Genomic DNA, 26,767 nt, shown 5'->3' on the forward strand with positions numbered 1-26,767 from the left:
CACCGATCTTTGAATCAATGCTGAACCGTACTCGTTTGTTCGGCAGTGTTCTTAGCAGTAGACATTAGCCATCAAGGAACTACCAGAGTATCCTCAGAGTGCCAAGACGCTCACTGCTCAGACACCAGCATAGGTGGAGAATTGTGACCAGCTGGGGGTGCTCGGGCGCAGCTAATCCGCCGCCGCCTAGCGGTGACCTTGACCCGCGCCGCCCGGCCGCAGCTCCAAAGCCAAGCCGGCGTGGAATTGGAAGAGGTCGAGCACCCCCAGTCCAGCACAATTCTCCACCCGTGGACACCAGTTAGGACCTCAGAAGCCGGCTGGTGGCCTTTCTAGTAGCTATGGGCCGCGGTCCGACTGTGGCCGCGGCGCCGCTTCCCGGGTCGGCCGGCCCCGACTGCGGCTTTGACGGCGCGCAGCAGTTTTTTTCTCAAAGTATACTTACACACAGAGCTGTTATATCTATCTGTTGGTTGTCAGAAGTTTCTAGGTAGGTATATACAATACAGCCAAGGCCGTAGCTATTAGGGGTAGGTAGGGGAAAGTGGGGTAAGACCAGGGGCGTCGCCACGGGTCCCCAACTTGTACGGACACATTCTGTCAGCCGTATATAATACTCGTCAGATGTGTTAACCCACGCGGACCCAGGGAGGGTGTTTTTCGTCCTCCCCTCCCCCCCCCCCCACACACACACACACCTCGGACGAATAGTTGCGATAGCCCCGAATGCCTAGTGGTTTCGGGAAAAAATACAAACACATTTTTGATACCAACCTACATTAGGTCAAAGGGTTAGCGACATTAGGTCAAAGGTTAGGTTAGCGACCCCGAGCTGCGGCTTTTTTTTGCAGATTTCTTCACCAAAAAAGGTCCTAGACCTAAAGCAGTGGTACCAACGCATTCGTCATGTCAAGACGCGTCGAATGACATATAGGTTGTTTGAAAAGGTCAAGTTTTATGTTGACCTCATGTGACCTCGAATGGCCTTTGGTTGACGTTTACACATGATCAGTCTCATTTGCTGTATTTGAAGTCACTGGCCACGATATCGTCATTCCTTTTGATCTAAGCATTCATTTAGAGCCTCAGGATGACAAAAGTGACATGATTAACCTTCCAGGCGGTGGGGGGGGCATTTTTTTGCCCCCCCCCTTTACTTTTTTCGATATATCTCGAGAACCGCTGCGCCGATCGTCACCAAACTTTCAGTACCCTCCCGGGAGCAGCTAGCGCACATGGTGACCAAAAATTTTTCCAAAGGCTATGATAGGTTGGCCGCTAATGACGTAAGAGTGACGTCATTTTTGCCATTTTCGACCCAAAAAAAGTTTCGCGGGAAGAGCTGTCCGGCCTACAGCTTTAGAGATACAGAAAAATGTTTTCGACATAAAAGGTGTGGAATCAATAGGGCTACAAAACTGCTATTTCGGTTTTTCGAATTTTTTGGATTTTGACCCCCAAAAATCAAAAAATAGATTTTTTGAATATTATAGCCAAAAAAAATCCAAAAAGTTTTTTGAATTTCGAAAAAACCGGAATATATGTGATAGTCCCTACCGCCTTCTATCTACATACCAAATTTGAGATCGATACCTCGTTTTTTGGCCAAGTTATAGCGAAAAAAACTGTTCAAAATTGATGACGTCAAATTTTCAAACTCAATTTTTAGCAATTCTAGACCTCGTAGCGCAAAACAAAGACCACCATTAGACTCCCCGTGACGAGCTGCATCGAATCGATACCCATTTTATGCAAAAATATCAACTTTGAAATTTGACCTTTTTGACCTGACCTTGACCTGACCTCCACCAGAAAGTGACCTAAACCGTACCTGATGGTCTTATAACCAACACCATTGAGTTGGAAATAAAAAACTGGCCATAAAACATGCATCACATAACCTTAGTAAAGTTGGGCTCATGTGGTGACCCTTGGTGACCTTTGGTGACCTGACCTGTGACCTGACCTGGTATGACCAGTGACCTCTAATAGCAACATATGTACTAGACAACTGACGCCTTATCGCTGATTTTCGACAAAATGCGTTTTACTCGGTGTTATAGCGCTTTCCCTAGAAGCCCTGTGAACGGTGAAACATTTTATCTTTGACCTGACCTGTGACGTCATCGGTGACCCCGAGGTCAATGAAATTTGGTTTCCTTCGACAAATTTGACAGGGCTATCGAACGCCGTTTGAATTTTCCGGATCCGTCCAGTAGTTTCGGAGATACGGGGGGGGGGGCAAAAAAGTGCCCCCCCCCCCCACCGCGTGGAAGGTGGCTGGTAGGCCCACCGCCTGCCGGGTTAACCCGCGCGGGGCTGGGGTCTCCAGCCGAACGCGCGGGGCTGGGGGGGGTAAATTTTACCCCCCCCCTGTTATCTCCCGAACTAACGGTCCGATTTGGAAAATTCAAACGCCAATCGAAAGCTCTCATCACGAACTACTAAAAACATGTACTTAATTTAAAGTTTGAGGTCAAGGTCAAGGTCAGGTCAAGGGTACAAATTGCAAGTTTCTACAGTATGGGCCTTGCACCGTAGTTGCCGACGAATGGAGTCATGGACTGAGACTGATCGCCCAAAACGTGTTCTTAGGCTACCAAGACAATATTCGTTGCATACAATATCATTCAGAGGTCAAGGTCAAGGTCAGGTCAGGTCAGGTCAGGTCACCAAAAAACAAAATATAGAAAAGGGCATGTGCGACACATGTTTTATGGGTCACTTTACTCATAGAATTCAATAGGCACACTCAATAAGTGAGATGGACCACCTCTGGATGAATTTCAGGTCGAGGTCAGGTCAAGGTCAGGTCAAGTGAGGTCAAATTTTGAAGTTGGTTGTTAAGGCCTAAAAAGGTGTCTATCTGATGCAGTTGTTCACGGCGAATCGAATGGTGCTATTTTTGTTTCCGTACGAGGTCTAGAACTTCCAAAAAAGTCATTTTTCAAAAATTTTGTGTGTCGTGACGTCATAAAATTTTGAATAACTCCCACATTTTTGAACCGATTCTTCTAAAATTTGGTATGTAGGTGCACATAGACCACTTCTCTGACATATATTCCGTTTTTTCGATAGACTCAAAATTTTGGATTTTATAATGATTTTCCCAAAAAAGTCAGTTTTTTGAAAAAAATTAGGCCAAAATCCAAAATTTTCAAAAAACCGAGATAGCCATTTGATAGACAAAGTAAAATTACGTATAACCTTTTTTGTTACGTCTTGATTCCTTTAAAAATGAATATGTTAGCGGCGTTTGAACTTTTGCCGTTTTTGAGGCGAAAATGACGAACATGACGTCACTAAAACGTCAATTTCTCAAAAATTTTCCGACGGATTTCGCTCAAATTTTCAGGGAACGTGTCAAATTGATGTAAGAAAAGGTACTGAAAGTTTGGCGGCGCTGCGCGCCGCCGTTTTTGAGATATCGCAAAAATTCGCGAGGGGGGGTAAAATTTACCCCCCAGCCCCGCGCGGGTTAAATGTAATATGACTGAATACCAGTAAAATAGCATTTAGAAGGATACAGGGTGTAACGAAATCATCCGGTAACCTTCTTCCCGCTGCGATTAAGAAACAAGACAGCCTGAGGTCTTCCTTTTGATGAAGATATCGCCAACTTTCATAAAATCATAATTAAAAATCCCTGGAACATTCCAGCTACTGGGTTTTCAAGCAGTAGGTTTGATGTGGACAGACGCCGTATTAGCATGTGCTCACATACAGTTGGGCGGTCCTGCAGTGCCGGGTGTCCCCTTATTCACCTCCCGCTGGACAAAAATCCTTAAGATCTCTATGAAATCAGGATGACAACTATTTCCAAGTCGTAGCCGGTTAGTCCAGAAGGATAAGAGCTTCTCTCGGCGTCACTTCTCATTCTCCTACGGACTTAAATGTAGCGCTCCAGCCTGCACGAAAGCAGCGTGGCTTGAATCAAACATCAGTGCGCTTTTAGAAATGGAGCCCTCTCGTGCCGTCCGGTTGAGCGGCTCCAATTATTTGTTTGCCAGGATGCTGCTTCAGTAATAATCGTCACTGAAGGTGGTCTTCTGTGACACAATGCACAGCTGGAACATCGCACATAAGCTGAACATGTTCCAGACCTGGATCTTGGCCGGATGTTTGACGCCGGTGACGGCCGGCACGTTTGAGTTACTGGCAGCCAACACAAGGCCGCTTTGACGGCTCAAAGGACAATACAGCGCGAATAGCTGCCCACTCCACCAAACGCTCATGTCTTCCTTCGACCAGTGCAGTGGATGTGTCTTGGTGTGAGGCCAAAGGTGGTGCACTAGCTATTTTCCCGTCCATTGCGTTGTCTTTTTCAGTTTGATGGGCAGAAGAACCAAGTTAAGGGGTGGACAGTGGTGGGCCATGATGTGGGCCTTCTTATTATCTGCCTTGCCAAGAATACAAGTCAATCTGCAGATTGATTGTTGTCGTTTCCTTGTCGCTATCTTGACAACTCTCCTAACCACTTTAGCGTTCGCGGCCGGGCTGAGTTCTAATAAAAAAGATGTCCGAATAATTTCGTCACACCCTATACCTATACCTACTCTTGCGTGACATTGACTTTGGGGCGGCCTTGGATCGTAACTTTAACCACAAATAGGGGGTCTGATAAGCTTTAACCTGCTTCAAACATGTGCGAAGACTGCATTTTTGCGGTCGACGAAACTTGTACGGACATTCCGTACAAGTTTCAGGGCCTTCCAAAACTTGTACGGACACTGTCCGTAGTGTCCGTAGTGGTGGCGACGCCCATGGGTAAGACGGTCAGGGTAGGTAAGACGGGCACCCCTTCTGCAGACCAAACCAATAGCGCTACGCGCGAGAAAAATTAGGACCAGAATATTGCCTTAAAGCCTTTCCCACTACATACCTACCACCATTGAAGTCTGGTAAATTTGTGTAGAGTCGATAATCTTTTAGGTATTTTGATTTCTTTAAACATGGGTGTAACTTTGTATACTTTCGAGGTCCCATGTGGGACCCCAATGCGAACATTTGGGACCCCAATTGTCATTTTGGGACCCCAATAGTGGAGGCCCCCGAGACGCACCAGTCACTACAAATGGAGGTCCGATGTTCATATAGAAGGTTCTCTGTATAAATATAAATAGGAGGCCCTGTTGGACAGATGGGAGGCCCCCTGGACAAATAGGAGGCCCCCTGAACAAGTAGGAGGCCCCCTGAACAAGTAGGAGGCCCCCTGAACAAGTAGGACGCCCCCTGAAAAAGTAGGAGGCCCCCGGAAAACAGGAGGCCCCCTGGAGAAATAGGAGGCTCTCTGGACAAGCAGGACTCCTGGACAAATAAGAGGCCCTAGACAAATAAGAGGCCCCTAGACAAATAGGAGGCCCCATGGACAAATAGGAGGCCCTCTGTACAAATAAGAAGCCCTCTGAACAAATAGGAGGCCCCATGGACAAGTCAGAGGCCCTCTGTACAAATAGGAGGCCCCCTGCAAAAATAGGAGGCCCACTGGACAAATAGGAGACCCTAGACCTAGACAAACAGGAGGCCCCTTTCACAAAAAGAGCCCTGGACAAATAGAAGGCCCTTTCACAAAAGGAGGCCCCCTGGACAAATAGGAGGCCCCCTGGACGAATAGAAGGCCCCTGGATAAATAGGAGGCCCCCTGAACAAGAAGGAGGCCCCCTGGATAAAGAGGAGGCCCCCTAAAAATAGGAGCCCTCTGGACAATAGGAGGCCGCTTGGAGAATAAGAGGCTTCTTTAACCAAAAGGAGGCCCCCTGAACAAGTAGGAGGCCCGTTGGACAAATAAGAGACCTCTTGGACAAATAGGAGGCCCCCTAGAAAAACAGCAGGCCCCTTGAACAAATAGGAGGCCCCCTGGACAAATAGGAGGCCCCCTGTACAAATAGGGGACCTCTTGAACAAAAAGGAGGCCCCATGGACAAGTAGGAGCTAGAGGCCCTCTGTACGAATAGGAGGCCCCCTGGACAAATAGAAGGCTCCCTAAACAAAAAGGAGGCCCTTCAAAAAAGGAGGCCCCTGGACAAGTAGGAGACCCCTGCACAAATATGAGACCCCTGGTCGAATAAAAGACCCCTGGATAAATAGGAGGCCCCCTAGACAAATAGGAGGCCCTCTGTAACAGTAGAGGTTCTCTGTACGTACAAATAGGAGAACGGCGCTCGACCTGTAGAAGCTCAGCTGTATGTACAAAAAGGAGGCTCTCTGTGCAAGTAGTCGAAGTAGGAGGCTCTCTGTACTGTGCCTACAAATAAAAGGCCCCCTGGGCAACTTAGATGCTACACAAATCTGAGGTCACCTATAAAAAGCGGGACTCTGTTGGAGTACCTGTTTAAATAAATTATTTTCCTGATATTCAAATTATTTAATCCTCACCCGCACATGGGGGGGGGCAGTGGTTGCCACCCCCCCCCCCCCCCAGGTAGTTTTTTTCTGCTCTGCGCTCAACATTTTGTTGGCTAGAAGCCGGATGTTTCGTATAGCTGCTTCTCTATCCTTTCTTAGCGTCCACTGAAAATTTCAAGTTTCTGTGGTTTTTTGGTTTCGGAGATATTGATATGACCATTATATGACCTTATTCTTCAGGTGATGTCATAGCCCAAATGACAAATACCCAATACCTATCTTGCGTTGGCTATGGGTCTTGTGAGCTTTTGACACTTTGATTTCGGCCTTTTTGCCAGTCTTACCTCCCACCTATCATGGAACATGTTGTTCGATGGTGTAGAGATGCCAGGGTCAGGGTCAAGGTCAACCTAGGTCGTCTAAAATATTGCGTTTTAGGCAAGCTGAATTTACTTTCGTGAAGTTTCATTGACTGTATTTTTGGTAAAAGCTTCTCAGTTCATGATCTCATGTAATATGGACACATTCACAATCGGTGCAAACATCAGTATACACACAGACACGCACAGACATACAAACACATATCATTGACCTTGACCTAACTTGACCTGAAATGATCACAGCCAGCAAAAACCTAGTCGGATAGTGTGACAAAGAGGTTCTAGCTGGCTTGGCACCACAATACGGCAGCGTCATCGGTATATGATGAGCAGCACACGTGATATTCCAACGGGCAGCGGTGAGCCCAAACAGCAACATTCTTTAGTTTGACCTGACCTGGAAGGTCAATGACTGACCTGATGAGATAAAATTTGGTATCATTGGATTCGTCTCTTCCCAAAGAATCTGTTGCTCTTGACCGGGAACTGGGAAGCTTAAAATCTTGGAAGAAAACATTGTGGTGATGTTGAATAAAATACCTACACAAGCAGCGGACCAACCCATCATATACCGATGACGCTGCCGTATTAGTGCCAAGCCAGCTAGAACAGCTCTTTGTCACACTATCCGACTAATTTGCTGGCTGTGGTCATTTCATGTCAAGTTAGGTCAAGGTCAATGATATGTGTTTGTATGTCTGTGTATGTCTGTGTATGTACTGATGTGTGCACAGATTGGTTTGTGTTTCCCTATTACATGATATCATGAACTGAGAAACTTTTACTAAACATGCAGTCAAAGAAACTTCACAAAAAGTAAATTCAGCTTGTCTAAAACGCAATAGTTTTAGATGACCTAGGTTGACCTTGACCCTGACCCTGACATCTGTACATCGCAAAACAACATGTTCAATGATAGGTGGGAGGTAAGACTGGCAAAAAAGCCGAAATCAGGGTGTCAAAAGCTCACAAGGCCCATAGCCAACGCAAGATATTGGGTATTCGTTATTTAGGGCATGACATGACCTGAAGAACAAGGTCATATCTCCAAACCCAAAAGCCACAGAAACTTGAAATTTTCAATGGACGCTGAGAAAAGATAGAAAAGCAGCTATACAAAAAAAATCAGGTTTCTACCTTTAAAAATGTTCAGTGTAGAGCAGAAAAACTAATTTGGGGGTGGCAACCAACCCCCCAGGTGCAGGCGAGGGTTAACCCTCACACTTTCTGGGGTCGACTAGATTCGTTGCGCAATGCTGTGCCGTTAAATTATTTTTTTTCTAAAATAAAGGCATTTTGTTTTATTGTCGAAATTGAAAAAGCCAGAAATTTTCGTCGATTTCGGACGCCGCGGGGGATATTTACATACAATGTCACCCTGCTGGCCTGGATCCACCAGTAGGGTTGGTGACCTACCATTTCTTTATTAATATTAAAAAAAAATTAGATCATGACATCCGAGCTGTGACGAAAAATAAGTGACCTAAATCCGATGAGAAAACTGGATTTGGGGGTACCCTAAGTTTGGCCTCTGAGCCTCTGGTCCCCCAGTGAAAATTTCTTAGAGGAGGCCCTGGCGTGGTTCGTAAATTACCGCTTCCGCAATTGGAGGCCCCTAATTGCTTGGAGGCCCCCACTAAATGGAGGCCCCCTTGGACGTTTGGGACCCCAATGGTGATGTCAAAGTTTCACCCATGTCTTTAAAACACTCATTTCATTGAAAATATCCATAATGTATTGTGCAAGCTGTTGTGTGCAGCACTATAGTGCTAAAAACTCGCAATCACTTGTGGTACACTCATATGCCACCACTTGGTTCTCCTTCATCCATGACACCACATGACACTGCCTTGCTTATGACTTTTTAGTGACTATCACAACATGGCGGATGGAGTAGGAGGTAGGTACTCTGCTACATTCACACCGCGCGCGCCGGTTTATGCCGCGGAATTTGCGCTGTGATTATAATTGAAGTCGACACGCTTGTCGCCGTCGGCGTGTTTGTAGAAATTCTTAATTTTTGAATTATTCAGAGTGTTGAAGTGCTGAAGTTTCCAGGTTTTGTGTTTTTCATTCAGTTAATGCCTCATAATGTTTCCTTATATCGAATATAAGATTTCATTTGCCACACTGAACTTCACTACAGTGCAAGGGCGTGCTTAAATAACCCATACCCATGCCTTTATTATTACTATTGTTGTCATATTTCCACATTTTTTTTGTAAGAAAAAACAAAGCAAAATAAACTACAGGAATGAACATTAATGAAAATATAGATAAGTTGCTTATTCTTTTCCCACAATTATGGCTGCATAGCTTCATGTATTTGAAAGCCTAAGAATTAAAGCTAGAGCTAAAGATAATTCAGATTTTCAGTAATTTACGATATACCTACAAACAATTAACTCCGTTAGGGTTTTAAATGTCAAGTCGTATGATAGTGCTGTAGGACTAGGTAGGTTTTGGTGCTACTGGTGGTTGGACACGACTGTAAACAGTAAAATTGCCCAATAAATGGGATTTTTCATCTAATTCATAATAATGTTGTAGTCCTGAACTGATCATTTGTGATCACATTAGAATCTCCTACAAAATTAGGGTGAGGCCTGGTGAGATAAGAAATAAGAATCTGTTAGTGCTAATGATAGTTAGCCTTTCTAAAATTGTGTTCTTTAATAACTTAATAGGTAAACTAAATATGAAAATTTGACTTAACACACCACATGCTATATTCACACTTCACACTTGATTTGCTTGTATGTTATCTACTATCTAGCACAATATTTCTTATTCCATTATTTTTATCATGCCAAGAGCTGTAATTGACCGTAATTGACAAATGACAGCAATCCTCAAAACGTAATCTACTATCCATCCTTCAGTATCTTGTCAGCTCTTGGCTGTTGATCTTCCTACAAGTCCAGCTCTAGCTTCCCAGTTCATTAGTCAGTAACAGAGTTATCAATGACATGCTAGGTACCTACCTATTGCAGGTAAACACCTACACCTACTAAATACCATTACCAATATTATCTTACACCAAAGTCAGGTAGGTACTGGACCGGAAGCTAACTGTGTTGTATATCAATGGAGCATATCAGTATCCTCAAACCTGGTCTACAAATAAAGTGGCTGTGGTCTCTGTGATTTAAGATAGAGCTTTTCATGCACACATACAGGGTGTTTCACTAAAAGTGTCAAAAAGTAAAAGGCTCTAATGCACATAATAACAATGTTTTCTATGGACATTTGCACATCATTCCATCCGCGATTGTTGGACATTTGAATATATAAAAATGATATCACCGTCACTCAAACCTATTCCACATATCCGCCGCTTCTTTTGATGCACCGTTTCGGCACGTGTCCGGAGGTGCCTCACAGCCCGTTTTCATCTTCAGCGTCCAGACTGTCAGCAAAGCCTTGCATTGTGCTCTTCAGCTCCAAAAGTGATGCGACTTAAGTCTTCCTCAGCTCTGCGAGAGCTACTGACCAAAACCAGAAGGCTAGCGGTGACAGATCGGGGCCTCGCGCTGGCCAGGGGCGGGCGGTGAGGCAGCTGATTATTCGGCCCGGGAACGGAACTTCTGGTCCAGCCAGTTCTTGGTGGCTACAGCCGTTACGGTGGTTGTTTCTGATAAATTGGGGGCTTGGCTATTTCTGATGTTGAAATAAGCTTCTTGTTATCTTAAAAGGCCCTAAAAAAAACCTGACCTTTTCAACGATTTCCGCCGAGATGTGGGGGCGACCCGCCTTTTTTTGGACTGGAACCGGCATCAAAGGAACCCTTTTAAACCTCTCAAGAAGCCCTTTGAAACTTTTATAATCTGGGTCGTAGCGAGGTGAGAGAGTGAAACGTTTCCTGAAAAGTCGGCGTACGGTTTCAATGTTTCTGATAGCGCCAAATGTAAGTGTAATCCACCGCTCCTGTTGCGGTGTAAATAACCTGTTCTTGTTCTGTATAAGGAAAAAAACGACTAGTAACTTTGGCCTCCTACCCTCGCTCCGTATGAGTGTAAAATATATCTTAAGTGGCCAAAGCATAAATGTCCAAAAATTTGCAACAAAACCACGTGCGCAACCACGTGCTTTGCGTATTTTATATATCTTTAATAAGCATTTACTTTTTGACACTTTTAGTGAAACACCCTGTAGACACACATAATTGCATTGTCCCTGGCTTTCCTATAAAGATGCCTCAAGTCTCAACAGATTGTTGCTTTACCACATGTCTAATGAAGCAACTGAGGTACCCACCTATCTCAGTAGGAAAATAACCTTTTGGCAAATGAAACTCAGTATTACTGAGTCTGAAGCTGAGGTTCACATAATTTTGAACCATAAATTTTGCTGCTTTCCATGTTTTTCAATGTCCTGAATCTAAAAATGATGCTCATTAGTGCAGTTAATATCATGACACCTAATCCATTGAGGGTAGGTCACCTGACCCAACCTTATCTGGCCCAACCCAGCCTGTTTTTCTGCCACAGGCTGGTGTAAGGTGTTAGGTAGGTATAGGTAAGTTTAGTTCAGGTTAGGCTGAGTTGAGTTAGGTAGAGTAGTTGGTGCTAGATCAGGATGAATGAAGTCAGATTAGCAAAAGTAAGGTGCTCTCAACTCGCTGTATCATGATATTTGTTGCACTAATAAACATCATTTATGGATTCAGGGGGTTGTAAAACATAGAAAGGAGCAAAATTTATTCTTGAAAAATCATGTGGACCTCAGCTTCAGTTCTACCAGAAACTGTTAGTTAAGTTTTTTCATGGTGGTAAAAAACTATCATTGTTTGGTGTGGGTAGTTGGGTCAGGGTTCTGTTAAATGTTAATCCTAGACCTACTCTTAGTATCTAGGTACTTTCACTAATTGTATGACAAATTAGGTAACTATTGGAAATGTGTTTTGCCAGAGTTGGGTAGTCATCAGGTCAATTACCACGTTGTGCATACCTTTCCTACAGGTGGAGACTGAATCGTGGTGCCCCGCCCGCGTCTGAGCACTATTCAACATCACCAGTGGTTGTGCTGCCCCTGGTGACGGCCGAGCTCTGTTAGTGCCCGCCCGGCCCTCCCGGTGACTGTGCTATTCTAGCGGCGCCGGTCCAGCTGTCATGTCCGGCTGTGACGATTGGGGCGCGCTGCCGGTGACGGTGGCGCCGCTCTGGAGGCCGCCGCAGCCGGCCGCGCGCGACGAGGACGGCCAGTTCTCGGACGCTGCCGGCTCGGAGGACGAGGAGGATCCGGCCGAGGGCGCCGCCTGCTCCCTGCAGACGGTCGTGGCCGCGCCGGCCGCCGCCGTGCCGCGGCTGGCGCTCAGTGAGATGGTGGCCGCGCCGCAGCCGGTGCCGGCGGGCGGAGGCGACTGGGAGGTGCCGCCGCTGCCCGGCCGGCTCTCCGAGCTCAGCCTGGACGACAGCGGCGCGGACCGGCCCGGCGGCGCCGCCTCGGCCGACGTCAGCCCGCGCTCCGTGGCCGGGACGGCCAGCGTGTCTCTGCGCAGCTACCTGGACCCGGCGGCGGTGGCCGCCGACCTCACGGCCGATATGACCGACTGCGAGACGCTGGACCAGCTGGCAGAGCTGGTGGACACGGGACGGACCGTGCGGCCGGCGCCGTCCGCGTCACCGACCGGCTCCATCAGCCCCGAGACCGCCGGAGCAGCCAGCCGGCCGGCCGGGGACACCGCGGAACACACCGGCCAGCCGACCAGCCAGACTGTCAACTTCACTGCCAGCCACACTGCAAACTTCACTGCCAGCCAACCAGCCAGCCACACTGCACCCTACAGCAGCCAATCGGCCAGCCACACCGCAAACTTCACTGCCAACCCGGCCGCCAGCCACTCAACTAGCCGTGTCACGGCATGGGGTGATCAGGCGAGTCAGCCCGACAGCCAATCTCAGGAACCCAGCGCTCGGTGTGCGGGGACCTACGGCTACCTCCCGACTTTACCCGCCCGATCGCCGGCCGACGGTAGAGGTCTGACGGCAGGACAGGACGCGGTGATCTCAGTGACGAGTGGTGTGACGCTCCAGCGGCCGCTGCAGGAGGGTGAGGTCAGGACGGAGGTGGTGACCGCCGGCGGGCTGACCATGCTGAAGGAGTCATGTCGCGGCGGCACGGTTACGTCGTTCATGATGACGGAGAAGGTGACGCAGTCGGTCCGAGGCGTGGGCGGAGTGGAAGGTGGGATAGTGCTTCAGTCTGGTGAGCAGGCCGCGAGAGGTGACGGAGAGCATCGGCAGAGTCTCGCTGCTGGGCCGGTGATGGAACGTGGTGGCGGCGACCTGGACGGAGCACACAGTGCTAATGTGACCTCAGCGGATGGTACCCGGACCGCAGTCACGGCGCCGGACCGTGGAGCGCCCGCGCCACTCCCGCCGGCCGCTCCGCCGCCGGCCGTAGTGGTCTCACCGGCCCCTCCAGCTCCCTCTGTGCAGCCCGGCCCGCCGGCAGAGTCCTCTGACAGCGGCCGGGGCGACTCTGCTCCTCCCGCCGCCGGCGCGGGGCCGGCGCCGCCCTGTCCCGTGCACGGCTCACCGAGCCGGCGCCGCGCCTTCAAACGGTCACCGGCGCGGCGGCTGTCCTTTACTCTGGAGAGTCCCAGTCCCCTCCTGGTGGAGTACTACATGAAACACCCCGAGGAACGGCTGAAGGTGGGTGCGGCCGGATTACCGTTGTGCGGGTGGCTGGTTTAATTAGTCACTCTGCTGATGGCTGAAGTGAGCAGAGATATTATTTAGGCCTATTACATGGTCTGCCGTTATTATAAGGGCTCACATTGCCAGTATTTCTGCTGTCCGGCTCGTTCGCAAACTTGCACTGGAAAGGCGACTACTTCGTGACAATCATTGCGGCTACCTCTGTGATAATTATTATGTCTCATGGGCGTAAATTTCACTTTCGAGATCCCTTGTGAGCCTGAAGGCGCCACCGTGTGTCACTACAGCAGAGCCCCCATTTCCAGGTTCTGGAGAGCGCGGCGGCGGTGGACCCCGACGTGCTGGAACTGTCGGGGACGGCGCCGGTCGAGCCAGAGTCTCCCGAGCCGCCGGCCCGGCCGGCCGCGGACCCCGCCGACGGCGACCCCCAGGCACCCCACTCGGCAGAGACGGGCGGCGACCGGCCCCGGCGCCGCTGGGCCGACGACGCGGCCTCGGCGGCCGACCTGCGCGCTGCGCTGGCCGGCCGGCGCGCCTCTGAGGACACGGTGCTGAGCTCACCGCGCCCTGAGGAGCCGCCCGCCCCCGCCCCCGCCGCCCGTGCCCGGATCCCAGACATACCTCTGGGCTGGGGCAGCGTGCTGCGAAACCTCTCAGCGACGGAGGAGGGTGGTGCGCCTCCCCCTCACCACCACCAGCACCAGTCGGCGGCACCACCCGCCCGGTGGCGGGTGTCTGCACCACCGCCGCCCCCAGCCACCCTGGAGATGTCCCCCAGACAGGCGGCAGGTGCGTGGGTCTCCGAGGGGTTGGGGTAGGGGTCACTGCTTCAGGGAGGGGTGAGGGGCTGCTGGGTGACGTGCATTAATCGTGCCCTATGATAGTTTGGCCTGTGGTGCGTAGGAAGTTTTGATTTTAGGGTCTAGTCGAAATGCTGGTAGATTATTGGTGTCTCGCTGATAATATGGGTGCTAACTAACTGGTGCCACTTGTGGTTTATACTGACCTTCACACACCAGTCACTGAAGCAGTGGGTTTCAACAGTGTCTAACTAGTGAGTGCGCCTACCTGACTAGTGACTGTGCCGTCCGCCCGTCCGTCCGTTTGCTGACTTATGACCGCCCCATGTGTCTCCCCGTTCCGCAGGGTCTCCGTCCGGCCGCCGTCGCCGTGTGCGCGGCTCCCCCCGGCCGCGCCGAGCGCCACCCGCTCTCTCCCCTCTCGCTCTGTCCCGGCGGCCCACCCCCAACTTTGACTCGCACGCGGTTCAGGTGAGCACAGGCTCTGGGCTCTCAGGGACCGTCTGAGAAGGAGTGATATCTGGCTGATTGTTTGTGAAGAAGAGGGATTTTTCCTGATTAGTCATTAAATTATTTTAGTCGTTTCATTGTAGTTTCGTTTCATTTCATTCCTATGGTTGATGCATTTGGATAGTCCGTGTGAAATAGACGTTTTCCTTACAACAAAAATGAACGAATCATTGCCCAGTGTTCGAGTTCACTGTAACCGAGCGTGTAGTTGGTTAACCTACCCTACCTGCTGCTCAATAATCGTTGATGATACTCAATGCTGTCATATGCTGTTTCAGGAGATAGTTCAGGATCGCAGCCCGGGCGCGGACGTCGGCTGGGCCACGCCCTCCCCACCGCCGCGGGGGCCGATCCGGCGGTCTCCGGCCGCCCCCGCCCCGGCCGCTGCCGCCCAGGACCGCCTCACTGCCACTGGTGCCGCCGACCCGGCCGCGGCTGCCGCTGAGCTTCAGGACGTATTCAGGCTGTGAGTCGCTAAGTGGTTTTTATCGTTTGTGGTGGTGAGGACGCAGATCCACTGACCTTTCACATATTTATACTGGACATCGTAGGATGCTTTACATGGCAGTACACGCTACTGAACCTGATTGAGCCCCGCCAGAAGGTCGTGGATTTACATATACCACTATTTCTTCGGCTATGTCTGTGAGCCACTCCTGTACGCTGAGAAAAGACTGACGAACTTCCGATCGCCGTCAGTGCACCCCTGACTATCTTGCTTTATTCCAGTCCCTTTGCTAGTCTGTGATTATCTCGTCTGACATCCTCAGCTGTCAGTCACTGACCCATCTGAGCCCCTTTCAGTCCGGCGCTGGACGAGCTGCGCCAGCTGCTGTCGCTCCACGAGCGGCAGATGGCGGCGCTGGTGGAGCAGCAGCGGCGCCAGCGGCGCGCCCTGGAGGCCGCCTGCCGCCGCCGCGAGGACGCCGTGCTGCAGCGGCTGCGCCGGCAGCTGGCCGCTGCTGAGCTGCTGGCCGCACCACCGGCCGACAGCCAGCCGCCCTCGCCGCCCGTGGAGGCGCCGATGGCCGGCGGAGACGGCCCCTCCACGTCCCCGGCGGCTGCTGGGTGGCGCCGGGCGCCCCGGCCCGACCCCCGGCCCGAGTCGGGTCAGCTGACCTACCGCTGTGAGCCGCACTCGCCGCCGGCCACCCGCCAGGTCAGTGGACGAGGGAGGGGTGAGGTGGTTATACCACGGGAGAAAGGGCTGCTGGTGAAAATATGCTGAGAAGGCGTGGCTGATATGTGTCCTATTTGCTTCCGATCGTTATAGCTTTAAGCGCCTCATAATGTTCTGCAGAAGCCAAAAACTTCTTTTCATACTTTCTGTACTGATTCCAGCTCAAAGACGCTTCTTTTTGTCACCGCTGGTTGTCTGATTTCTAACGAGACTAATCATGTGCTGAACCGTGAAATACAGCCGAACCCTCACCTGACCTGCGCTACTGTGAACACCCCCAGTCGGAGTCCGACCAGCCGTCTGCGTATGAGCGGTACGAGGCGCAGCCCAGCACCCCTCCCGCCCGCGAGAGGCCGCCGCGGCCCGCCTCGGACCCGGTACCGACTCCGGTGGCCCGCCGGCTGGCGGCGTCACCCGGACTTGCAGAACACCCCGTCTGTGTGCCACCGGAGGTGAGCGGGCGAATAGTGGAGGGAGGGGAAGAGAGGGACAGGAGAGGGGAGAGGTAGTGTGATTGTAGGGTAAATGTACGGAGGAAATGAACTCTGGGCGCTGCAGAGGTCTATTAGAGCTTAATGTATTGGAAGGGGCCTATATCAAGGATGTTTGTGTGCTATCGGTGCAGTAATTGATGCATCGATTATAACAAGAGGTAGCTGCCTGAAGTTTGGAACTTGTCCTTTTTTCCCACCGAGAGCTGTTCTGATTTCACTAATCAACACGACATTCCCTTCGTTCAGCTATTCTCTGTAAATTGCCTTCTAGGTTGTCCCCCTGTGCAGTATCGCCGTGTCCAAGACCCCACCACGTCCCCCTGACTCATCTGACCCCCTGTTGGTCCGTGTCACCAGGCGCTCGCACCGGGAATGGAGGCGCGCTACGCTCGGGTCACGGCCGCCGCCCGCGGCTTCCTCACCCGCAGACTGATGCGCACAGAGAAGGTCAGTAACTCGCGAGTCGCGACACGCATGCTGTTAGCATGGCGCATGCTGCATCGGGTGTCATATCCTGGTTTGCAGGCCTTATCAGAATCATGATTTCATCACATTTGCATCGTAAATCAACGGGACTCTAATTTGCATGTTCAGGCAGCAATATTGTGTAGTAAAATTCATTATTTCCAATATTCCGACTGGCAGTCAGTTGCATATGTTTAGTGTTCTTACCGTCCTTTGCCTCTGTTTCCGTCATGTCACTAATATGAACGCTTCTCTCTCCATTTGCCTCATCCAGGTGCAGTCGCTGATTGCCGCGGTCAAAGAGTCGATGGTTTGCGCGCTCCGACTGCAGAGAGAAGTCGACCTCACCAAACAGATTACCAAGCAGGACCTGGAGCTGCACGAGCGACTCTTCAACCAGGTAGGCCGACCGGCGGCTATCAGTCAGTGGCAGGGATGGTCTCCTGATATCAAATCGTGGTCATTGACAGAGTCTGCCGTGTGATCGAGTGAGAATGGCGGCTGCGTCTTCAGTCGATTCGTAATTATACTTTCTTTTCGCTGGTATTGTTTCGCTTTGTCTGTAATTGTTGTTCGTAAGATTATCATTGTTTACGTGTGATGCAAATATTTGACAAAAATATTGATACTTTACTGTATAGTTTGTACAGGGCAGTAGAATGTGTCACCCTCAACTTCAGCCTCTGACTGTCTGTCCCTCCCTCCCCGTCAGGTGCGCGGCGCGTGCTACTCGCTGCACCAGTTCCACCCTCTGACTATGTGCCCCTCTCCGCAGGTTCGCGGCGCGTGCTACTCGCTGCACCAGTTCCACCCTCTGACTGTCCCTCCTTCCCGGCAGGTGCGCGGCGCGTGCTACTCGCTGCACCAGCTGTGTATCGCCTCCACCCCGCAGCAGCGGCTGGCGGTGATCGCCGCCGACCGGGCGGCCCGCGCGCACGCCGCGGAGAGGAGACGCAGTGGGGACGCCGCTCTGCGACTCTCGCATGCCACGCTGGTCTCACAGCAGCGCAGAAAGTATAGGTGAGGCAACCGCAACCGGTAACTGGAGAAGGTTAGTAGGAAGGGGGTTACTAGGAAGATGGTCAATTATGGCAATTGGCTCAGTGGGATTCCAGTTTGGTGAGAAGAGCAGTGTCTGTCACAATGTGTCGGAGACGTGGATGTGTTAGTATTGTCGTGGGGGGGGGGGTCGCTCTGCCAGCGCAGTTTTACAAAGCCGCCGCATGGTGGTGTCAGCTTTGCCTTACGAGAGCTTACGGACGTCTATCATTTTGTTTGTCACCCGTGATAGCGCAAGCAACCCCTTACTTTTATCGGTCCATGCGTTTTCTTTGCGTCTGTTATTCCATTCGTAGTGTTCAGCTCTTGACCAAGTCCATTCGTTTCCGGATGTATGGCTAATCTTGACTTGGATTTGTGATGTTTTATGGATAATTAGATTATTTTAAGTCTCATGATTTCGCTTTATATGTCTGACGGTACCGCCTCGCCTCTGCCGCACAGGGAGCCGATGTCGGGCCGGCCGGGGTCCGCCGTGCCGCGGCTGAGGGCCCGGCCCTCCTCAGGCGCCGTCTCCGTGTCGCCCAAGACGCGCTCGTCGCCGTCGGGCCGCCCGCGCCGCGTGGTGGCTCACTCGCCGCGCTCGGCCAGCCGCAGCAGCCTCGCCTCCGAGAGGACAGGTATAGTGGGGGCACGGCGGGCTCAGAGACTGGATGTGGGAGGGAATTGGCAAAGGGACGCCCCTTCTTAAACGTCTGTACGAAGTCTGTTAGCACGCCTGTGTTATCACGATTGGATCCAAAGACATAATTATATCTTTGTCGTATTGTCCGCTGGCCCTGTAAGTCTGAAAGTCATGAGGTTGTAGGGCTGTCAGCTGTATGCGGCCCGCTTTATTATGGCCCTTCAGCCGCCGAGCTCATCAGTCCACTACAGCCGATCACAGCCAGTAGCTGGCGGTATTACGTCTCTGGTTCACCTGCGCGGTGGCCCCTACACAGCTGTTCGTGAAGTGAATGCTACCATCGTTATATCCGTTCCCGGGAAATCTCAGACCTGTCGGACAGTAATCCACTAAGAGCCATCGCCGGCCGCCGTGAAGTCCAAAACGGCGCCTGTAGAACGCAGGCCGGGTCGATAGGTGGCCCTTTATACGAGTCGGCGGCGGAGTGGATGGCCCTCGCCGGCCGGTAGTTAGGAGCGAAGGGCCGTTTGATGTCACTGGTGGCTGTATTTACAGTGGACTATGGCAACCGCCAGTGTCCCGGTGAGATTCATCACTGACACGCCGCGTGCTGGTCAATGGATGAGTATTTCTTGCTGAGTTATAATCTCGTGACAGGTCACGACTTAAAAGAATCACGGTCTTGTCCTAGGAAAACACTCATGTCACGACTCCATGATTATTTCCTAAGGTTTTGTTTGTCTTTTCTTCAAAGCAGTATTGCTATGAATTGATCGTAGTGGTCTTCCATCAATAAGTGAGCCACTCGATGAAACATTATCAATTATGCGTAGTTTGGGGCACTAACCACAAGATGTTATCCGTAGCTGTTGTTGTTGTTGTTGTTTCTTCCCCACGCAGCGGTCGCTACGTAGCCTCTCGGCTCTGGAGGTACCTGGCGGCGGCCCCCAGGGCCGCCACCACGCCGCTGCCTCGGACCTCCTCCTCGCTCGGGTGTATGTTGCCTAGATGTCGTAGGCGTAGTCGCATCAGTGCCGGGCAGCGTAGCAGGATGTGTGCCGGCGTGTCTGCCTCCTCTTCGCCACAGCAGCGGCAGCCGGCCGCCCGGCACGTCAGCGAGTTGCACTGCGCGCAGTCCCGGCCGGGGTTCCTGCCGATCCGATGCAGGTACTGCGCAGATCCCGACCAGTGACCAGCGCGCAGTTGGTGCACATCAACCGCCACCTCTCGTGGAGTAGTGCTGGGCAGCGGCGCGGGTAGGTGGCCGTCCATCAGCCGCCTATACCAGCCGTCCGGCCAGTTGCTGATCGCCTCCTTTCTGGCCATCCGGGACGCCGCACGGTACACTGTGCGGACGTCAACCGGGACTCCCTGCTGTGGGAGGGCGGCGGCTTCCTTGGCGATAGCGTCCACCCGCTCATTTCCCTCCAGCTCACAGTGGGACGGCACCCACTGGAGGTGGACCCTACGGTCCCCGCCAGCCACCAGTGCCGCCATGTGCTCCCAGATGGCGGCACCTAGAGGGGACGTCTGGGCCGCTGGTCCTCCTCTCAGCGTCGCAAGTGACGCCTGTGAGTCGGAGCATATGATGATATCCTGTTCGAGGGGTGGGTGCTCCAGGAGATGACGCACTGCCGTCTTCAGCGCCACCATCTCAGCCCGGTAACTAGAGCATATTTTTCCCGCCGCCTCTCGCAGAGCTTCCGTCGTTCCGTCTGGGTGTTCGATTAGGACCCCGGCACCGCCATTCGTCACTCCGCCGGTCGCCGACCCGTCGGTCCAGGCCCACGTCGCACACTGGGGGAGCGCTCCCAGGCACGCCTCCGCAGCGCTTCGCCTCATCGACGCGGTCGCTCCGATCGGGAGCGGGCCGATGTCCAGGCGGATCGTCACGTTTTCCGTCGCTGTCCACGGGGGCGGCCTCGTGGCTAGGCGAGCCTCGACGGGTAGCTCCACGCCGGCGCGGTCCCACACCGCTCTCCCTCGGTCTCTCCATCCGGTCACGGACTTGAGGCGCGGCACGGGGGCGGCCTCCGCCACGGCGTGCAGCGGGTCCTCCGGCGGGAGAGAGTGCGCTTTCGCCAGCAGGCGTGCTGCCAGCGCATCCCTCCTCGCCGCCATCGGCACGACGCCCGCCTCTGCTCTCACGGCGTGTCTCGGGGTGGAGATCGGACAGCCAGTGATGGTGCGTGCCGCCGCCAACATCTCCACTTCCAAGACGCCGAGATGCGTTGTCGCAGCCGCAGGCAGCCACGCCGCCGCCGCGTGTTCTATGGCGCCGCGGATGTATCCGTTTGCCACCGTCCGGAGGAGTCTCTCGCCGAGCCCCCACGACCTTCCGGTGAGCTGTCTGAGTTGGTTGATTCGTGGTCTTGTCTTTCTTCGTAGACGACGGCAGTGCGGCCCGAAGTGTAGGAGTCTGTCCAGTGTGACGCCCAGAAGGTGGAGGGTCTCCTGCGCCTCGACTGTGTTTCCAGCTACCTTGATGCGGCAGTCCTTGGCGTCCTTGGCTTGCTGCGAGAGAACCAGGAGTTGGGTCTTCTCGCCGGAGACCCTCATCTTGGCTTCGCGCGCCCACCTTGTCAGCGCGTCGGCTGCCCTCTGGGCCCTCTCCCTCGCCACTTCAATAGTGTTGCCCGCGCAGAGCACCGCCGTGTCATCCGCATACATGTAGGGTGTGCATCCGGGGATCTTCTTGATGACCTGGACCAGCGGCGCCGCCCACAACGCAAACAAACTGGGCGACAGCACGCTGCCCTGGGGTAATCCGGCGCGAAAGACCCGCTCACCGGACAGAGCCCCGCGAACTTCCACTCTCGTCCTTCGGTCTCTCAGCCACTGCCACACCCAGCGGACGAGGCACAGCGGCAGTCCCTGCTCGGTCAGGTTGAGCCGGAGGAGGCGGTGGTCCACTACATCATACGCTCGGGCAAAATCAAAAGCCACGAGGACGTATTTCTGTGCCACGCTTCCATCAGGCCTCCTCGCCGCCGTTCTTCGATCGACCGCCGGTCTCTGCCATCCGTCCTGCACCTCTTGGACGAGGCGGCCGATGTTGTCCTCCACCGACCGCCCCGCTCGGAAACCCGTCTGTTCTGGAGGGAGCAACCCTCGGCTCTCCGCGAAGTAGGTAAGTCGGGCCAAGATCATGCGCTCCAACAGCTTGCTCAGGTTGCTGGTGAGTGCTATCGGCCTGTAGCTGCCCAAGAGCCTCTTGTCTTTGCCGGCTTTCGGAATCGGTATCACCGTCGCGACGCGCCACTCTTTCGGGACCTCTCCGGAGCTCCACGAACTGTTAAATGTCCTGAGGAGTTCTTTCTTGGCAATCGGGCCGAGGTGGCGGAGCATCTCGTTGGTGATACCGTCGGGGCCCGGCGATTTCCCGTAAATCCGTAGCTCGCTCGTAAGGGCTGTACTGGGGACGGCTCGGGTCAGCCTTAGCCCGGCTCGGCTCAGCCAGCGGTGCCGGGAGCAGCGGCTGATGGGTCTCCGCGGGCCCACCTGGCCGGCCGGCCGGCCGCCGCCGGTACCTCCCCAGTCCAGGGGAGGGGTGTTGCACGTGCAGCCTGTCTGCGGGGGGGGGGGGGGGGGTGGCTGGCGGCATCGATTTTAGACCTGCCCTGGCCGGGCGCGGGTCGGTGCCGGCGACTGTGTCGGCCGTTAGACGCGCCGCCTTACCACAGGCGGGCCGAAATGACCGGGTATGGCAGGGGGCCGGAGGGGCGGTGGGCCGCCACAGCCGGCTGGTCCAGCCTTACCAGACACACTCGGAGCCGCCAACCACATACGATCCAAAGTCGTCGGTCACTGGCGCCGCGCTGTTATGACGGTGTGCGCGACGACGGGTGCTGGCCGTTTGATGTGACGGCGCGTTAAGTACTTTTTGCATTAGCTAAAAAGGGAACCTGTTTGAAGAGCAATTAACTTTTAGCTACCTCCAATGAAATGGCGGCCGTGCCCGGAGCCTGTCTCCTCCCCTGTCTCTGGGTCTGTCTACATGTCCACCCGTCAGTATTTACGGCGGCCTTTCCGGAACCCCGTGCTCGTCCTGTCTCCGGGCGGGCCCGTCCGGTCGGCCGGCTGCGCTGTGCGGCCGGCCGGCCCGTCGGCCTGATGTGAGACGTGTCTGCCGTGCTGATCAGCGGCCCGACCCGTGTCGCCGTGTCGCCCAAGGCCGCTGTCGGTCACCGGGACCCACCGACCCACCGACCGACCGATTGACCGACTGATTGACCGACTGACCGGGGGCTGTGAGGGTGGGAGGGTGGTCGCAGTGGGGCACGGTCGTGTCGAGGGCTGGACAGCAGGATTGGATGGTTTCTGTGCTGATTAGATGGACGAACTGGTCCGATGGAAAACATGTGCGACGTGATGTTTGGAGCTGCTTTAAGTCTGCTGATAACTGCAAGTAGTTTTCAAAGCGTAATAATGTTGTTTGCAGCAACAGTCGCTTTCCGTAGGAAGCTTGTTTTTGCGTTTTTCTGTAGGTGTCTCTGCAATAACGTTCCGTTTCTTTTTCAGCCGCCGCCGGTCGCGCCTCGCGCTCCGCGCGCAGTCTGGTTCAGCTGGCCAACATTTACGCGCCAAATCCGGTGCGCCGCGCCAAATCCAGCCAATCGCAGCTGACGAGCGGTGGTTACGGCGGCGCGCCGCAGACGGCCGAGCCCAAGCGGCGCCAGCGGAGCGGGCGCGCCTGGCGCTGAGCGCCGCCCGCCGCCTCCCGCCGCCCGTGATACATCGCCGGCCGCCGCGCGCCCCCTGCAGGTACGCGCCATGTTCCATTGCACTCATTTGTATCCAACTTTCGGCTGTTATCTTCTTCGGTTAAGGACGTCTAGTCGCACGGCACAACGATGTGTCAACGAATGTGTTTTGTAAAATACGTGTCGCGAACGGACATCCCACAAATGCGCGGTAGAACCATGCACATATCCAGTAATGGCTGCTGATGTTAAATACAGATATTCATGCTTTCCATCTGATTTTTAGCGCTGTTCTTACAACGGTGGCGGCCACAATACCACTTCCAATAGTCGGTTCAGACAAAAGCCGGGATCGCAGCTATTGTTATTCGTGCTGCATTGATCCTGTTTGGAGACGCCGTCGGCCGGGAGCAGAAATCTGCGTGTTCCTTGGCGGCGCGGTACTATCGACTAGCCGGGACTGGGAACTGAGCTGTTGGACTGGCCCAGTTACTGACAGGGGGTACGAGTGGGGGTACGACAGACAACGATGCTTAGCGCAAATTGTTAGGAGCCAGAAGGGCGTCCCACTGACTGCACTGGTGGTCGCTAAATTGGCAAATGAAGAATGAGTGATGGCATTGCACGTACCAGGAAATAGCAACGTGTGGCTGCCCAGCCTCGGTCCTTTTCTCGGAGGCTGGCCAATTTACAGAAGTTTTCATAGTGTAGTTGTGTGTCTATCTTACCCTGTAACGGCACCCGTAGACCGATCACGGAGGCTGACTGATAAACATTAAAAACAATGACGGCTCAGGCGTTCTGGCTGCCTGCCTGCCTGTTCTCCTGTAGCTCGACTCCCCCCCCCCCCCCCCCCTCCATCCCCTACGTGCTGCTAAGGTCGTCTGTGTTCATCCGGCACGTGTCGCACCGGACGCGATGTCACCTTTGTTATACCATCCCAGACCTGTAAATAACCAGTCGTGGATAGAAGATACTTGATGCTGAATGGTTAAAACCCACCTAGCTGGTATTGTGTCGCTCGCATTGCGGCTTTCCGGTTACTAGTGAGCGCTGAACTTTGAGGTCTTCGCTGAATGATGTTATACGCGCCATCCGATCCCCGGCAGGTTATTTCTGGCGTCCCGGTGCCCGATATAGACTCGCCGCCCGACCTAATAGATCCGGGGACGCTAGCGTACGTGGTGACGTCACTCGCTAGCACTGCAATGACTAGTTGGTGGACTGTGCGGCGTATCACTCGATGGCCAAATTGCTACCATCCGGACGTTTTTCGCGGAAAATTAATCCCCCTGGACGATGGACGATGGTTGTAAGCGCTGTTTCGCAAGCCCGTGTACGGCATGCAATTGGCACAGCTTTCCTGGCCCGTGATGATAGTCGACCTCTGCACACGTAGTCATGGTTCCCCGCCAGTCCCGCTTAAAGGGACCCTCCCACCTTAACATTAGATTTGAGTTGAGATAGCCAAAATGGGGTCCCTGGCTCACAATTACCGGTTTCGGCACTCACAACTTCGAGAAATGCCTTAAATCGGAAATATTGAATTTCAAAATTGCAGTATTTTGATTCAGAGGGGCTAATGCATAGGAATACCCCTCTGAATGTGTGACGTCAGCGCAGATATCTAACGATTTTTAAATGTTTGACTAAAACGTTTTGTAGCACGCGGTGGTATATGCTGCTTTGCGCGCAACAAGTGCCGCACTTTCAGCTGCCAAACTATTGCTTCCAAATAAAGTCGCTAGGAACAGCGGAGATCCCAAAAAGTAAACAAAAGTAAAAGTCTAATATCTTGAAAACCGGTGAATATTTTTCGGTGAAATTTGGTAGATATTCGTTTTCGCTCTTTCTGAACCGAGCGACATCACTTTCATGCCAATTCATAAACTTTTTTGAAGGTGGGAGGGTCCCTTTAACCCGCGCCCTGGTGGGGTCTGTTTATAACGCGACCTGGTGGGGGGGGGCTATTTTTTGCCCCCCCTCGTATCTCCGAAACTACTGGACGGATCCGCAAAATTCAAACGGCGTTCGAAAGGCCTGTCAAATTTGTCGAAGGAAACCGAATTTCATTGACCTCGGGGTCACCGATGACGTCACAGGTCAGGTCAAAGATGAAATGTTTCACCGTTCACGGGTCTTCTAGGGAATGCGCTATAACACCGAGGAAAACGCATTTTGTCGAGAATCAGCGGTAGGGCGTCAGTTGCCTAGTAGATATGTTGCTATTAGAGGTCACTAGCAATACCAGGTCAGGTCACAGGTCAGGTCACCAAGGGTCACAGGTCAGGTCACATGAGCCCAACTTTACTAAGGTTGTGTGATACATGTTTTATGGCCAATTTTTCATTTCCAACTCAATGGTGTTGGTTATAACACTCAGGTACGGCTTAGGTCACTTTCTGGTGAAGTTCAGGTCAAGGTCAGGTCAAGGTCAGGCCAAAAAAGGTCAAATTTTAAAGTTGATATTTTTGCATAAATTGGGTATTGATTCGATGCAGCTCGTCACGGGGAGTCTAATGGTGGTCTTTGTTTTGCGCTACGGGGTCTAGAACTGCTAAAAATTGAGTTTGAAAATTTGACGTCATCAATTTTGAACAGTTTTTTCGCTATAACTTCGCCAAAAAAGGAGGTATCAATCTCAAATTTGGTATGTGGATGGAAGGCGGTAAGGACTATCACATATATTCCGGTTTTTGCGAAATTCAAAAAACTTTTTGGATTTTTCGATTAGTATATTCAAAAAATCTATTTTTTGATTTTTGGGGGTCAAAATCCAAAAATTTCAAAAATCCGAGATAGCAGTTTTGTAGCCCTGTCTAATCTACAGCTTTTATGTCTTTATCATTTTTCTGTATTTGCAAAGCTATAGGCCTGACAGCTCTTCCCGCGAAACCCTTTTTTGGGTCGAAAACGGCAGAACATGACGTCACTCTGACGTCATTTCCGGCCAACCTATCATAGCCTTTGGAAAAATTTTTGGTCACAATGTGTAAAATTGATGTCCGGGAGGGTACTGAAAGTTTGGTGACGATCGGCGCAGCGGTTCTGGAGATATATCGAAAAGTCTGGAGGGGGGGCAAAAAATAGCCCCCCCCCCCCACCAGGGCGCGGGTTAACCCTATTCCTGGCGGGCTCCGCCGGGACAAGAAACTGGCGGGGGGGCCGATTCGGCCCCCCCTTCAGATCTCAAAAACTACACATCGCAGCGACAAACGGCGAACGGCGTTTGATAGGTCGTTTTAAGATCTACAACTTTTACAAAAAACATTTTCAGGTCAGGTCAATATTGAGGTCACCAGAGGTCATCAACGATAAAATGTTTTGGAATTAGTTACCTATATAACTTTTAAACTAAGAAACATAGAGACATAAAACCAATACATTTTTTGTTGCTCTCGCCGAGGCGATGCGAAATAAGTATAAGATGACCTTCACAGGTCAATTTAAAATTTGACCTGAGGTCAAGGTCAGGTCATTCATCAATGAAGTTGTGGGGTGTGGTCATGCTGCATACCAAACGACGCGCCTTGACCAGGCGAGC

General features: G+C 52.5%; 1 protein-coding gene across 1 annotated transcript; it reads left to right on the top strand.

Moving 5' to 3' along the window:
• The first annotated feature begins 8,687 nt into the window (after nucleotides 1-8,687).
• Nucleotides 8,688-23,497, top strand: LOC122363317 (nascent polypeptide-associated complex subunit alpha, muscle-specific form-like). Its single transcript, XM_043332444.1, has 12 exons — nucleotides 8,688-8,724; nucleotides 11,687-13,381; nucleotides 13,693-14,176; nucleotides 14,534-14,658; nucleotides 14,976-15,163; nucleotides 15,502-15,856; nucleotides 16,159-16,329; nucleotides 16,729-16,818; nucleotides 17,111-17,236; nucleotides 17,675-17,856; nucleotides 18,340-18,515; nucleotides 23,042-23,497. The coding sequence occupies exons 2-12, from the start codon at nucleotides 11,837-11,839 to the stop codon at nucleotides 23,221-23,223; spliced, it is 3,624 nt and encodes a 1,207-aa protein (XP_043188379.1). The 5' UTR covers nucleotides 8,688-8,724; nucleotides 11,687-11,836; the 3' UTR covers nucleotides 23,224-23,497.
• The last annotated feature ends 3,270 nt before the right edge of the window (nucleotides 23,498-26,767 follow it).

This window comes from Amphibalanus amphitrite, unplaced genomic scaffold, assembly GCF_019059575.1.
Source record: "Amphibalanus amphitrite isolate SeventyFive unplaced genomic scaffold, NRLGWU_Aamphi_draft 000615F_arrow, whole genome shotgun sequence".
Classification (NCBI taxonomy): Eukaryota; Metazoa; Arthropoda; class Thecostraca; order Balanomorpha; family Balanidae; genus Amphibalanus; species Amphibalanus amphitrite.